Source organism: Lepidochelys kempii, chromosome 15 (genome assembly GCF_965140285.1).
Source record: "Lepidochelys kempii isolate rLepKem1 chromosome 15, rLepKem1.hap1, whole genome shotgun sequence".
NCBI lineage: Eukaryota > Metazoa > Chordata > Testudines > Cheloniidae > Lepidochelys > Lepidochelys kempii.
Genome location: NC_136394.1, coordinates 32,610,997 through 32,626,956, shown reverse-complemented (window position 1 = coordinate 32,626,956; position 15,960 = coordinate 32,610,997). Strand labels below are relative to the sequence as shown.

The window sequence follows — 15,960 nt, the reverse complement described above, 5'->3', positions numbered from 1 at the left end:
TCTCTTTTAGAGTAAAACAGAATGGCATTCAGTTCTCTACAAACAGAGAGCGGCTGTCAGTAAGCGAATATGGATCGTGTCCCTTAAACAGTTCAGGGGCATCACCCAGTTTCTATTACTCTGTAGTATGAATTAGTGCTGGGACAGCACTGAAATCCTCTATTTATATAAAACAGAGACCATAGGGGCAGTATGGACTTCCACCTGTCAGCATGCCTCAGCTACACTCTGGAGAGATCAGATTGATGAGAGGGGAGTTTAGGTTCCATCAACTGGCCTTTCACTCAGCTGAGTCTGCCAACAGGGGTGCAAACTGTAGTAGTATCTTTTTGTGCTGTGGATGCTCGTAGACTGGGATCAAGCTCCACCAAATACCAGCTCATTCCTGACCTGAGCTGGCTTTGACTTGGTGTCCCATCAGTGCAAGGTTTGATGTTTCTTAACAGTCCCGTGTCCTGTCGCTCTCACACTATTGCCTTGTGTGCCTACGATGGCTGCAAGCTCGATTTGTTCTCATTCCCTTATGGTACCATATAGGACTGGGGCAGCTAGAGTCAGGTGACTGCACCAGCAGCATGTTTAGGTATTTGTCCTAAATGAGCCTGCCATAGCCATGGCCCTATGACCACAGCTGTAGAATGCTCAGCAATGCGGAAATACTCTTCTAAACCTATGATTCTATTAGTCAGCACTTTCCTTCCAAGCATCTCAAAATGCTTTTCAAATGTTAATGGATTAGACCTCACAGCACTCCTGCAAGAAAGGGGAAACACTAGCCTCATTTCACAGACAGGGACATCAAGGCATGGAGCTTTTGTCTTGCCCTTGGTCACACAACCAGTCGATGCCAGAGTTAGGAATAGAACTCAGGTCGGTTGGCAGTTGGAGTCTTATATGAAGAGGTGATTTGGAGGGCTAAAATATCAACTCAACCAACTTCTTTTCTGGTAGAAGCACTGAGTTTCTGCATGCTCCTTTTCTGGGATGACACATTATGTTTCTCACATAATTCGCAGTTGTGGAGTGGAAGCAGCACTGGAGTTGTTAAACAAATGAGACTAGATCGTAGCAGTGAGATTGGGGGCATATACTGTGCCATTTGCTTTCATTGTAATAAGTGCTGTTGTTTTCATTTACTTAGATTCTACAGAGTTGCCCAAACGTCTTAGCCTGGACAGTTCCTCATCACTGGAATCACTGGCTTCTGCTCAGTCCATTTCCAACCCAATGCCTTTGGGATATCAGAACCCTCCATTCTCTCCTACTTGTCCAGACAGTATTGCATCAGACGCCATTTCTGTGTACAGCCTGAGCTCTATCGCTTCTTCAATGAGTTTTGTTTCCAAGCCAGAGAGCACATCAGAAAGTGCAGGGCACAGAGGGCGACAGGACTATGAAAGGCCTAAGAATGTCTGTCCGCAAAGAATATCTGTGCCACGGAGCCAGCTGTCTCCACAGACCAATGCTGCAGCCAGCAAAGACAATGAGGAGTATGAAGGATTTTCTATAATCAGCAATGAGCCTATGGCAACTTATCAAGAAAATATAAAATCAAGATTTTCCCCTGATCACAAACAATCCAAAGCTGGTCAGTCTAGCGGGATTAAAGTTTCTGTCAGTTCCAAAGGGAGCATAAGTACCCCAAATTCCCCTGTTAAAATGACTCTTATTCCCAGTCCAAACTCACCTTTCCAAAAAGTTGGAAAACTTGCTAGTTCTGATACTGGAGAATCTGACCAATCTAGCACTGAAACTGACAGCACTGTCAAATCCCAAGAGGAGAACAACCCAAAGCTCGATCCACAAGAGTTGGCCCAGAAAATTCTGGAGGAGACTCAAAGTCACCTTATTGCTGTTGAACGTCTTCAAAGAAGCGGCAGTCAGATGAGCAAGAAGAACTCGGAAGATGGAGCAGCAGCTGGTGCTTCTGTATTCAGAGCCTCAGAGACCAGTGCGTTCAGTAGGCCACTGAGCTCCAGTCAGAGGAGTCATCCTTCGCCAGTTACAATTAAACCAAAGCCTCCAACAAGGAGCTCATCCCTTCAGAAGGTGAGTTCCGGATATAACAGCCCCACAACATCGGAGATGTCCAACAAAGACGGCACAGGCCCATACAGTGGGCAGCCTTCTCCAAGTTCTGACTCTCATGGCTCGTTAACTGAACAGTCTCACTTTAAACTCAAGTATCCTAGCTCTCCTTATAGCGCTCATATTTCTAAATCTCCCAGAAATATCTCCCCAAGCTCAGGACATCAGTCTCCCGTGGGCAGCACCCCCTCTCCTGCTCTCTCTTACTCCTCAGCTGGTTCTGCTCGCTCCAGCCCCGCTGATGCCCCAGATATAGACAAATTAAAAATGGCTGCCATCGATGAAAAGGTGCAGGCCATCCACAACCTGAAAATGTTTTGGCAGAGTACTCCCCAACATTCCACAGGCCCCATGAAAATTTTCCGAGGAGCTCCTGGAACAATGACTGCTAAGAGAGATGTTCTCAGCTTGCTGAACTTATCTCCACGGCACAGCAAAGCCGAAAGTGCAGACAAGCTGGAACTTAAGGAGTTATCTATTCAGCAACACCTTGCTTCTCCACAAAAGAATCCTCCAAATGGACACAGGCGCCCTGAAACTACCAATACAGTGACTTCATCCCATTCTCCACCTTCCAATAGCATTCCAGGAACGGTACGCCCCTTGAGGCTGCCATCTGGAAATGGTTATAAATTTTTGTCACCAGGGAGATTTTTCCCTTCCTCCAAATGTTGAAATGTCTTTTGTACCAGTTGATTCAACTTGCAATCACGTAAAGGTTCTCAGTATTTGCTTCTACCCACTTGCCTTGATCAATACAAAACCACAGAATATTACCCGAGAAGCCTGGTCACATCCACGATTAGGAGTGCTGAGTAATGAGACAAATTAGCCTGGCACAGTGCATTACAGTATATGACAAGGGCCTTATGCAAATAGGTTTCAGTTCCTCTTGTCAGTACTTTGGCCAGACGCACCTGATGACCGTTTTGTGTAGCGTTCACAGCTAATTCTGTGCAAAATGTTAGCCTTTAAACCACCTACATGTATTTCTTATCCTGAAAGGATGTTTACAGTTGGATTTTTATACAGAATTTATACATATCCAGGGATTGGGGAAGGAGGCGAGACGAGGCAAATCTTCCATTTTATGCCACAACGATAATGCACACAACATTCTGTCCAGAAAAGAAGTACAAGCCATTGCTTTTATGCTTCCAGGGGCTGCGCGGGGGAGTAGATGATAATGTAACTTGGTGAAATTGCTGTTAGCCAAATGCAAGCATATGTGAGAAAATGCTAGCAATGTACAACTCCTTGGCAACATTGTATTGGTGATTACAACACATCATTCTGGTGCTGTGCTGGTGACATGCCGATAAGGTAGAAATGGATGTTCCATTCTTAATTCCTCTTTCAGTTAACTTTTTCTGAAGAAATACCTTTTAGGCTGAAATTTCCATTGAGTGATCTGACCCCAAAAGAACATTTTGGTAAGTAATGAACAAAATCCCATATCTGAGTAGTGGGAGAGTGACAGATACAAGTTCTGGTTTTACAAAGTGATACCTTTGTTGCACATAATTTACAAGGGTAGGTTTTTCATATCGGCAGGTAGCTGGTCAGCATTAAACTTTTCTGTTTAATTCTGAAAACGAGAGGGAGATGTACAGTGAATGTGAGAGAGGGTTACACAGTGTGCAGGTCCTCAGCATGCAGAAATCAGACACTGACATGTGACCTAGTGATCACATGTTCAGGGAGCTCTCTCCATTACTGCTAGATCTTCCCAAGCGTCTTCCCAATCTCTTTCCCTGTTATCTTGCTTTCAGGGCCAATATATGCAAATTAAATAGGTCTGTGTCATTGTGCAAACAGACTGCACATTAAAATCTATGCATCTGGGCCTGTTAACCCCTTCTCCCTGGGCCAAGTGGGAAAGCCAGGAGCACTCCTGCAGCTAGGAGGGGAGGACAGGCTGGGCAACAGCCAACACAGAGTGAGGCAGAGCTAAGGCAGTTGGGAATCAGGCTGGGGACACTCGTTGTTTTTAAAGAAGGCCATTAAATACAAACCACAGAGTTAATGTAACAAAGACAGAATTTACGTGCACTGAAGTCAGGACATACACAACAACATAAACTCAGCCACACTGCACATCTAGCTCAAAGCAAAGTATTATACAGGCAATGTGCTGTGAGTTTTTGAGCAAGGAACAAAGTGAAGGCACCTGGCTTCTGCTCTAGACTCTTCCCCAATTCACTGTGAGACTTTGGACTAGTCACTTCACCCCTCTGTGCCTGAGCGCCCCCATCTGTCAAATGGGGGTAGTAATACTTACCTACCTACCTCACAGGGGTGTTGTGAGGCTTAATTAATTAGGCCTCGATTTTTAGTTAGACTTCAACTCAGCTCCTGGTATTGTGCTCTGTAGTAGAGGCCTATCTACATGAATTGTGGGTGCAATCAACTGGCTCGGCTTCTAGCTGGGCATGGCTGTAGATGCATAAAATTGTGTCACCCAGACCCTTTTTGAAGCTCTAGGTCTTAACGTTTGTGACGCTCTTTGAAATCCTGGATGAAAGGTGCTACAGCAGTACAAAGCATTAAATTCTCATGGCTATAATATAAAATACTGGCCCTGATTATCATTTAAAAACCCTATGGTTTGGAGAGAAATGTTTGCCGTATCACAACTGCAAGAAACTAAATGCAAGCACTACAGATACCAGATGTCAGGGCATGTGCATGTAGACAGTTAACAGAGAGAGGGATGATCATGAAACTTTCAGTGCAAAAGACCAGGAAGAGCTTAATGCTCCACTTACACATATTAGAAAATGTGGCAAAACAGTAAGCTAAATCTAGTACATGTCTTACTAGATGAAAATTATTTGGCTCTTGCATTACAGCTTCCTATGTGGGTGAAGTAACATATTTTATTGGCCCAACTTCTGTTGGTGAGAGAGAGAAGCTTTGAGCTCCACAGAGCTCTTCCTCAAGTCTGGGAAAGGTATGAAAGCCAGGTCTATACTACGGACTTATATTGGTATAACTACATCACTTGGGTGTGAAATATCCACACCCCTGAGAGACATAGTTATACCAACCTAACCTCTCGCCCCCTTGTAGACAGTACTGTGTCGACGGGACAGCTTCTCCCATTGACAGAACTACCATCTCTCAGGGAGGTGGATTAGCTCTGCAGACACTTCTCCTGTCAGCACAGGAGTATCTTCACTTAAGCACTACAGCAGCACAGTTGCAGTATTTTAAGTGCAGACCTAAAAGTATGACAGCTAAATACAAGATAGACTAGATAGTTTAGTACAAGCAATTAGCACATATTTTAAGGGACTGTTCATGGTGAAGTGGCCCATTAACAACCCTGCTGTCGTAGCACAAAAAGGGGGGTTAGTGGGTTATAAAGACGGTTGTAATAAGCCATGAATCCAGTGTCTCTGATCAGTCCAGGATTTTTAGTGTCTAGCAAAGTTATGAATTTAAGCTTCCAGGCTTGTCTTTTGAAAGTGTTGTGCAGGTTTCCTTTGAAGATGAGGACTGATAGGTCAGATATACTGCGATCCCTTTGAAAAGTGTTCATCCACAGGAGACAGGGTTTTTTTGTCCTTTATCGTCTTCCTGTGTGAGTTCATTGAGGAGCATAGTGATTGTCTGGTTTCACCCACGTAGTTGTTGTAATTGTTATTAAGGCATTTAGTACACTAGATGAGGTAATTCAAAAAGACACGCCTGTGAACTTAAATTCATGACCTTCCTAGACACTGAAAATACTGGCCTTAAATAGACACTAGATTTGTGGTTTATTACAACTGTCTGTAACCAGGCTACATCTACACTACAAATTACTTGGAAATAATTTACGTCGCTCAGGAGTATGTCCTATGTCTACAGGGGTGTTTTTGTCCTATGTCTACAGGGGTGATTAACAGGTCGCTTCAACTTTGAATGGTCCCTTATAATATGTGCTAACTACTTATGTGAAACTGTCTGTTCCATCTTGCTGTGACACTCTTTGGGCTTGTCTTCATGTACAGCAGTGCAGCTGCGCTGGCAGGAAGACAAGCCCTTAGGCTACGTCAACACTGTCAGACAGTTGTGGTGCTAAAGCCTTGCCGCTGTAAGGCACGCAGTGTACCCACTCTGTGTGGGCAGGAGAGAGCTCTCCTGCCATTGAGGGGCGGTAGCATTGTCGGCGAGAGAGCATGTCCCACAGACAAAGTGCTGTGCACACCAGCGCTTTTCGTTGGTAAAACTTCTATTGGTCAGGGTATGTTTTTTTCTCCACCCGAGCTACAAAATTTTACAGACTAAAGTGCAGTGTAGACATAGCCTTAGTACTTTTCCCAGACCTGAAGAACTCTGTGTAGCTTGAAAGCTTCTCTCTCACACCAACCGAAGTTGATCCAATAAACAGTATGACCTCACCCACCTTGTTTCTCTAATATCCTAGGACCGACATGGCTACAACACCACTGCCTTCAGCTTCCTATGTGACAGTTTGGCCCAAGGGGTTATCCTTTCTTAATTAGCCCAGAAGCATTAGAATAAGGGGAAGAAATACGTCAGTACAACAGCTAAGAAATGTTGTAAATGACGACGAAGATGTTGTTGATGTAAATTAATTTAGCTACATTTGTTCAGGCCACTGAGAGACCCCCATAGGTTCCACTCCAGTTCTACTCAACTTTACCATTTTGGTACAACATCTTAGAAACATCAAGATTGGAGGTGGGCAGCTTTTCATTTACATAACAGCACATACTCCCTGCTGTGCTGCATGATATGCCAGAAATCCCCCATATATGTTCTGTACATGGTGCTATAATCATACAGAACTGATACAGTTCAAACGCTGTTATTTTGGTACAGCCTATTTTCACACCTCCAGAGGGCTTCGTACTAGCAACTGAACTTTCAGAAAATGTGGATCAGTAAAAATGTATTAAAGAGGAAAGTGATTAGGGTGCAGAGAAGAGGGGAGTTCAGTATTTGGGGAACTGGTGGTGTATAAATATGGACGATTTGGGGACTGCATTTCTATGGACACATGGCACTTCTACTGGTTTTACTGAGAGCTGTGAACTTCACACGCTTCCTGCCTGCTCCTGGGCTGGAGACACCTCACAAACCCTCAAACCTCACTTCCCCGCCCCATAGATGAGAAATGATCAGATTTGCCATTTATGTGGTAAAATTCAGGAACCCATTGTTCTCCTTTTGATATTAGAATCCCTTCTGTGGAAGTTACATGCGTTTGTCGTCGTATTTGTGCATGGTACAAGTGATAACACTGCTTAATAAGAGCAATAAGAACTAGGTATTATCCACTTTCACGATAAATCTCCCACATGCAAAAAATATCCCCAAGGCAATAGAATATATTTTTGTTTAGTTTTGCCCAGTATGTTTTACTGTGTGAAATACTAATTATGAATATTTTGTTGACTGTCTTTAGCTAAATGGAAAGAGCCAAAAGTCAAATTTTGTCCTTATTTCATTAGGTGGCCTGAACGAGCCAGGTGCGGAGTCTCCTTTTTATCAGACCCTTATTTAAACAAGAAAACAAAAAGGTTCATATTGAAAAACCGTTGAGGTAGAGGTAGCGAAGGGGACACTCCAACCACGATCCTACCCCTCAGCGACAGTTCCCTTTAGCTTGTACCACTTTTTCACTGAACATCTGTTTTAGGTTGTAGGGTAGGTACCAAGCTTGCAGAAAATCTGCATGCCCATTTAAGAAGCACTGATCACTTGAGGCTGGGTGACAATGAATTTGAGTGATTTCAGTAAATATGGGAATATTGTAATGCATCTATTCTGCCATGTTGTCCAGAAAGGCTGTATGTGTGTATTGTGAACTGGGCTCTTATGTTGCAGAAATCTTGCAAAAGAACTTTGAAGATGGTAACTCAAGGAGGATTAGTCAGCTAAGACCCTTCTCCCATGCAGCAGCTTTTTAGCAGTCACTCTCCTTGTATGCAGTATTAGCCATGTTTGGCCTATATGGACTTTTTTGTAAATTAAAGCTCTGTTTCCAGACAGCATTAAACATTTTATATTACAAAATTTACCATGTAAAAAGAATTTCATATTTTTATTGAAATTGCTAGGGCATTTGGCCTTCTTTCTTTGTGATTTCAGTGTCTATTAAAGCATGAGTTCTCTCAGTACTTCAGTGTTGTGTCCTAGGATCACATTTCTAATGGATTGTTTAGTCCTCTGACTTCCCTACTCCAGACATCTGGCCATGGACGACTGCTAACTACCTTCATCCTCAGCCTCCAAATAAGACATTTGTCATGCAATAATTTACATGCTGTGGCTACGGAACATCAGCGGCCAGTTCCAACACTATGGTAACTGCAAATGTCTTCCAGTGTGGCAATGGGAGGGTTAGTGAGAGCTCCCTTTGCTTCCCGTTGTAGAAGACAGTACTCCAATCAGAAAGAGAAGTGACGGTACAGACGCCTACTCTTCCACCAGCATGGGACAGTAGAGCTAACATTTGCTCAATTTCCTTGTTTCTGCCAGCAGCAAAAGTGGAGAAGTGGAGGGGTGATATAGCCCCCAGAATCTTTGTCTGCTGGAGCTGTGGTAGAGGGCAGAGTTAAACAAGCTTGTTTGGTTTAAGCTAGTCTTTCACAGTGATGTATGTAAGGTCAGTTACTGCTTAGATGCTGTGACAACATGGGCAGCAGGCAATAACTAGTATTTGCCTTTTTATTGTATGTAAGGTGTGTCTGTGGGGCTTATCAGGCAGCTATCTGTGCAATCTCTAGTTGTACAAACAGAACAGAACATCTATGGGGCCTATTGCTCAGCTATCTGTGATCTCTAGTTGCACAAGCATAACACACTGTAAGAGGCTTATCCCAAATATCTGAAACACCAGGGTTCCTCACCCCCAGGGTCTCCAATTAGCAACTTAACCCATGGTAGCATTGCTTGGACAGGCTGCTTGGTTATCACTGAACTCCTCACCTGTTGGAAGGAGCTTTCCCAGGAGCGAGTTCCGTATATTTGGAGTGGCAAGTACTGCAGCCCTCGGATGGGAGTTTTGTAGCTCCCTGCTCCTGATTGCACTCCTGCCCTGTCAGCCAAGCACCATATTTCCATGGTGATGAGCAGAGTGGTGTTAATGGGATCGGCCCCATTGTTTCCTATTGGCTTGCCTCATTCTTGTTCCTAAGATGGTGGCACGTCCTCACAGATGCATAAAGAATACTGTGTCTATTCCATTCAGAGATGTATTTTTAGAGTGCCAACCATTGCAAGATCTCATTGCACCACTGGACAAACATCAGGGATCTGGCTAAAAGTTTAATATCTAAATTGGTCCAACTACATTTCATGGGACAAAAGCAATGATTAGGGACACTGGCATTTAGACAAAAGCGAGTGCAGCCTTTCTCAGAATGAGACATACAGTACATTCACCTGATGTACTCTGTGCATCTGAACCACACCCCTCAGTGTAGCCTATTTGCTGAAACATACAACATTAGTCTTTTGACATAACAGGGAAAATGGCTACATTTAGAAAATGTTACATTATTTACAGTCAATTATATGACCATTTTTGATGTTATATTGGTAATAAACCCATCCTTTGTCTTGGAAGCCAATCATCAAGAAAGAATACACACAGGAGCAGAATCAGTGAAGGCAGGAAAGCAGAATTCTTCCTTTTAGTGGAATACTGATCTCTCTACAGTCTTGTAAAGCCCCCAGATTCCACGCTGATGATCACGTTCAAAAGGTGTAAGAATAATATACCTTTTAAGTGGATGGTGAGCCAGGCTATGAGCCCAATGTAGTGTCTGAACTTTAAATGTGAATTTCCTGTCTTTTAAATGCTCAGCTATTTTCAAACACTAATTTTGAGGTTGTTATAAAAGTAATTTTAGATTAACAGTTTTGTGTATGAAAAATCCTGAATTTCAGAGATACCTGATAGTCTGTAGCAACTCCCGGTTGGGAGAAACATTATTAATTTTGGAAATGCTTGTTCCTTCATTGCAAGCAAGAAGAATTTAATTTATCCTCCCTTTGTGTCTGGGTTCGCAAAGGCTAATGTGTTTGGCTCCTCTTCTCTGACCTGATTCTTTTGCACTGCTTACGTGGGACAAAGGACCTGGAATCTGGCCAGTTGAGAATTCCCCAGTGCTCTAAGCTGATGCAGCGCTGGCTCCTGGATGAACCATCCTGGCCATTGCCCCCTAGTGTTCTACTCCATTTGGCCAATTTTCAGCTGGGCTATGGTCCCCTAGGGGATAGATGTAACTGTCATAGATTAGAGCAGCCACTAAGCTGACACAGACCTGTTCACAGAATCAAGGAGCCATAATCTGCTCCTAGATGGCACTCTCAGCAGTTCTTAGTGTAGGTGAAAATCTGGCCTAATATACCTATAAGCAAATCTTTTTGCAAGGCTCACAAAATGAAAAAACTTTCCATTTGTTTTACCATTAATAACCCATATGCACAAGCTTGTAATCACTTTGTAAATCTGCAGTAGGATATTTCTACTAACTTCTCAGTTTGCAGATGAAATGTGTTTCCATCTCTTGGAAGGTACAGATTCTGCTGCAAATAGCCAGGAGCCATTGAGGTGCTAATACCTTTAAAAATGTTAGATTCACAATCAAGAATGGCAAGTCCAACCAATGTTATTTTCATTGAGAAACTGAAATCCCTAGGAAGTCAGCAGCTCTATAAGAAACTACAGCAGATAAGGTACTGAGTCTGCATCTGAGTTGTGGAGCCTCCAGGATGCGGCCACTCAAGACAATACTATTGTGTGTGGTATAATTTGGATATAAACAAAGAGAATGAGGGTTTCAGAGAAAGCATAGACTGTAGCTAGCTGGGTAAACAAAAGACAAATGTCCATATGCGGGGAGAGTTGCAACAGCGGACGGCAGTCAGTCTATATTTTGAAAACCACATAAAGGAAAATACTAAAAGCTTGAGAGCTTAGTGCGGCCCTTGCTGGGCACTTTATCATTCTCTTACCTTCCAGACAAAATCAGTGGGATGTATATCCCCAACCATGTCCAAGACACTCAGATGGGAGGATCTTCTTTGTGGCTTTGAAATCTGAAATCTCCTGCTAATATGTTTCCTTTAAAGCCTGTTCTACCATGGGCCTCTCTAGATCAGGAAAATGAGATATGTTTAGCACACTTGTTTATTAACATGTTTTTAATACACATCACACCTTGTAGGCAAAGGCAGTGGTGTTTAAAAATGTGTTTGCTAATTACAGTCAGTGCACCATCTTCAGTGCTGCTGGAGCTGGTTCTAGGTTACCACAGGGGACTGACAGTGCAAGAGGAAAGAGGCCTTCGGGTACCCTTTACCACACACTCTTTTCTATCTGAAAGGGCTGGTTAATGGGTGATGTTAGCATTAAAGGAAGCTACTGCACTTTCTAGTGTCTGGGTGAGTGCAGAAATTGGAGCTTGGCAGGATTATATGAGGAGAAATGGGCCTAAGGATTCTGATTTGGGCAATTAACATTCCAAGTAAGGCTGTCAATTAATCGCAGTTAATTCATTCGATTAACTCTAAAAAAATTAATCACAATTAAAAAATTAATCGCAATGAATCTCGCACTTATAAAAATTGAATACCAACTGAAATTTATTCAATATTTTGGATGTTTTTCTACATTTTCAATATTGATTTCAGTTACAACACAGAATACAAAGTGCACAGTGCTCACTTTATATTTTTTTATTATTGAGTCAGCAGTGTGCCCTTGTTGAGTCAGCAGTGTGCCCTTGTTGCCAAGAAGGCCAATGGCATTTTGGGATGTATAAGTAGGGGCATAGCGAGCAGATCGAGGGACGTGATCGTTCCCCTCTATTCGACATTGGTGAGGCCTCATCTGGAGTACTGTGTCCAGTTTTGGGCCCCACACTTCAAGAAGGATGTGGATAAATTGGAGAGAGTCCAGCGAAGAGCAACAAAAATGATTAGGGGACTGGAACACATGAGTTATGAGGAGAGGCTGAGGGAGCTGGGATTGTTTAGCCTGCAGAAGAGAAGAATGAGGGGGGATTTGATAGCTGCTTTCAACTACCTGAAAGGGGGTTCCAAAGAGGATGGCTCTAGACTGTTCTCAATGGTAGCAGATGACAGAACGAGGAGTAATGGTCTCAAGTTGCAGTGGGGGAGGTTTAGGCTGGATATTAGGAAAAACTTTTTCACTAAGAGGGTGGTGAATCACTGGAATGCGTTACCTAGGGAGGTGGTAGAATCTCCTTCCTTAGTGGTTTTTAAGGTCAGGCTTGACAAAGCCCTGGCTGGGATGATTTAACTGGGAATTGGTCCTGCTTTGAGCAGGGGGTTGGACTAGATGACCTTCTGGGGTCCCTTCCAACCCTGATATTCTATGATTCTATGATTATAAATAATATGCACTGTAAAAATGATAAACAAAAGAAATAGTATTTTTCAATTCACCTCATACAAGTATTGAAGTGCAATCTCATCGTGAAAGTGTAACTTACAAATGCATATTTTTTAGTTACATAACTGCTCTCAAAAACAAAACTGTACAACTTTAGAGCCTACAAGTCCACTCAGTCCTACTTCTTATTCTGCCAATCACTAAGACAAACAAGTTTGTTTACATTGACAGGCGATACTGCTGCTTGCTTCTTATTTACAATGTCACCTGAAAGTGAGAACAGGGGTTCGCATGACACTTTTGTAGCCGGCATTGCAAGGTATTTATGTGCCAGATATGCTAAACATTCGTATGCCCCTTCATGCTTCGGCCATCTTGCCAGAGGACATGCTTCCATGCAGATGATGCTTGTTAAAAAAAAACAAAACTGCATCCATTAAATTTGTGACTGACCTCCTTGGGGGGAGAATTGTATGTCTTCTGCTCTGTTTTACCTGCATTCTGCATATATTTCATGTTCTAGTAGTCTTGGATGATGACTCAGCACATGTTCATTTTAAGAACACTTTCACTGCAGATTTGACAAAACGCAAAATAGGTACCAATGTGAGATTTCTAAAAATAGGTACAGCACTCGACCCAAGGTTTAAGAATCTGAAGTGCCATCAAAAATCTGAGAGGGATGAGATGTGGAGCATGCTTTTAGAAGTCTTAAAAGAGCAACACTCAGATGTGGAAACTACAAAACCCAAACCACCAAAAAAGAAAATCAACCTTCTGCTGGTGGCATCTGACTCAGATGATGAAAATGAACATGTGTCAGCCTGCACTGCTTTGGATTGTTATCAAGCAAAACCTGTCATCAGCATGGAAGCATGTCCTCTGGAATGGTGGTTGAAGCATGAAGGGACATGTGAATCTTTAGTGCATCTGGCACGTAAATATCTTGCAACACCAGTTACAACAGTGCCATGCAAACACCTGTTCTCACTTTCAGGTGACATTGTAAACAAGAAGCAGGCAGCATTATCTCCAGCAAATTGTAACCAACCTTGTTTGTTTGAGTGACTGGCTGACCAAGAAGTAGGACTGAGTGGACTTGTAGACTCTAAAGTTTTACATTGTTTTATTTTTGAATGCAGTTTTTTTTTTACATAATTCTACATTTGAAAGTTCAACTTTCATGATAGAGATTGCACTACAGTACTTGTATGAGGTGAATTGAAAAATACTATTTTTTTGTTTTTACACTGCAAATATTTGTAATCAAAAATAAATATAGAGTGAGGACTGTACACTTCGTATTCTGTGTTGTAACTGAAATCAATATATTTGAAAATGTAGTAAACATTCAAAAATATTTAAAATAAATGGTATTCTAATGTTAACAGTGCGATTACTCATGACTGATTTTTTTTAATCGCTTGACAGCCCTAGTTCCAAGTTACTGCCAGGGTAAAGGCCCCACCAGGTGTTGCCTTAACCAGGGCCAGCGAAGTGGAGCAGAGGCAATACTCCGGGCTCTGAATCAGTCTCTCTGCACTTCCTAGTCCATATTCCAGGCTGCAGGTAATTTATAGGAAGGATTTGTCAGCTGATACTATGCAAAGTGAGTTCAGAGTAAACACCCCACACACACACAGCGCTGTTTTCTGGATGATAATCAAGTTCGAATTTGACAATTTTTGGGAATTCTTTTCTAACCACAAGGGAATCATTTGCAAACTAGAAATTTTCTCTTTATACCCAATTATTTACTAATTAGTCCAGGTTGGGCCCGAGTGTTTATAAATAAAACAGGAATGTGACTGAAAGCAGTTTCATGCATTGCTCCCCACAAGCTCTCTTACAGACCTACTGCATGGTTAACGCAGTACAGAATTTCAGGGGTTGTATTCATAAGCTGCCCCTTCCCACCCCCAGCACAGGAGACAGGAATCCAGCAGCTGTCAACTAAGAGTAATGAAATGTTACTGAATGACAAATGACTAGCAAGTAAAAGCTAGTGTTAATTGTTCCTAAGGCCACCCACTGCCAGCAAAGAAACCAGGGTGAGTGTTGGTTGGTTCATTGAGAATACCAAGAAGTGAGACCAGAGCTAGCTGGCAAAGCTAATTTAGAGGATTAAGTAACTCAGAACCATTCTGCCAGTGCCACGGCCACGGACTGCGGATCAAACACAAGGACTAATCTTTGCAGGATGCAAATCAGCCCAACAAAGTGAAAGGATCTGCAGTATCCAGAGAAGTCAGGCACTAACCATTATCCCATAAACAGGGCGCTACCAAATTCACAGACATGAAAAACACATCACGGACCATGAAGTCTGATCTTTTGTGTGCTTGTACAGATTTCATGGGGGAGACCAGCATTTCTCAAACTGGGGGTCCTGACCCAAAAGGGAGTTGAGGGAGGGTCGCGGTATTGCCAGCCTTACTTCTGCACTGTCTTTAGGGCTGGGTGGCCAGAGAGTGGGGGCTGTTGGCCGGGCGCCCGGCTCTGAAGGCGGCGCCCCACCAGCAGCAGTGCAGAAATAAGGGTGGCAACGCCCTACCGTGCCGCTCTTACTTCTGTGCTCCCGTCCTCAGAGTTGGTCAGCCAGACAGTGGCGGCTGCTGACTGAGGTCCCAACTCTGCAGGCAGCAGCGCAGAAGCAAGGGTGGCAAAGCCCTACCATGCCATCCCTTCTGGCGGCGGTTCTGCCTTCAGAGCTGGGCTCCTGACCAGCAGCCGCCGCTCTCCAGCTGCCCAGCGCTGCCTTCAGCAGCAGCACAGAAGTAAGGGTAGTGGTACCCCAACCCCCTCTACAATAACCTTGAAACCCCTCCCTCCCACACAACTCCTTTTTGGGTCAGGACCCCTACAATTACAACACCGTGAAATTTCAGATTTAAATAGCTGAAATAATGAAATTTACTATTTTTAAAACCCTATGACTGTGAAATTGACCAAAATGGACCATGAATTTGGTAGGGTCCTACCCATAAATGAAAAAACATCATTAAAAATTGCATGCTGTCCTGCTTCATACCTAGAGCTTCAAGGCTGGTCCTGTAAAACTGGCTCACTGCCCTTCTCCAGGAGCAGAGTAGCAGTACACCATAAAATCGTTGTTAACTTTATCATTCCGTGAACTGTTTTGTAAGCAAGAGAAAGCCCCTTCCTTGAGTCATCTCCCTTCCTCGTTGCTGCCAGCTTTCACAATACTTGGTGTTTTTCTCCAAGGCCCAACTACCATAGTCCTGTGATTGTGTGAGAATCTCAGCTTTTACTTTAAGTTTCTAGCCCTTGTGGTTGTGGAGAAAAAGCTAGGAAATATGCCTAGCGTGTAACCAACCAGCTCAGAAACCAGAAAGCAAAGAAAAAGAACCCTAATGTATTATTTTAAAAAGTCACAATGCGGGGGTGACTCATAATTTTCAGTGCTCGGGACTGGAAATGCTGCTCCCCCACATGGTTCTGAATGTCATTGTGCAGCTACCAGGGCATCA

The 15,960-nt window shown here is 43.1% G+C and overlaps 1 protein-coding gene and 1 long non-coding RNA gene across 4 annotated transcripts in view; one reads left to right on the top strand and one right to left on the bottom strand.

Moving 5' to 3' along the window:
• The window catches only part of TTC28 (tetratricopeptide repeat domain 28), a 510,509-nt gene extending 501,483 nt beyond the window's left edge, over positions 1-9,026 (top strand). For both annotated transcript variants that reach the window (XM_073313673.2, XM_073313672.2), the window contains one exon: positions 1,142-9,026. In XM_073313673.2, the coding sequence (XP_073169774.1) occupies positions 1,142-2,763 (1,622 nt within the window). In that variant the 3' untranslated portion in view covers positions 2,764-9,026. The remainder of the gene's footprint in view (positions 1-1,141) is intronic.
• LOC144929492 (uncharacterized) overlaps positions 1-15,960 on the bottom strand; it is a 47,224-nt gene that overhangs the window by 26,782 nt on the left and 4,482 nt on the right. Inside the window, exons 2-3 of one of the 2 annotated variants that reach the window (XR_013634742.1) lie at positions 11,068-11,205; positions 2,988-3,676 (exon numbers count right to left, since the gene is read on the bottom strand). This is a non-coding gene — a long non-coding RNA (uncharacterized LOC144929492). Of the gene's footprint in view, positions 1-2,987; positions 3,677-11,067; positions 11,206-15,960 lie in introns of those variants that run through there. The other variant, XR_013634743.1, reaches the window with a different exon arrangement.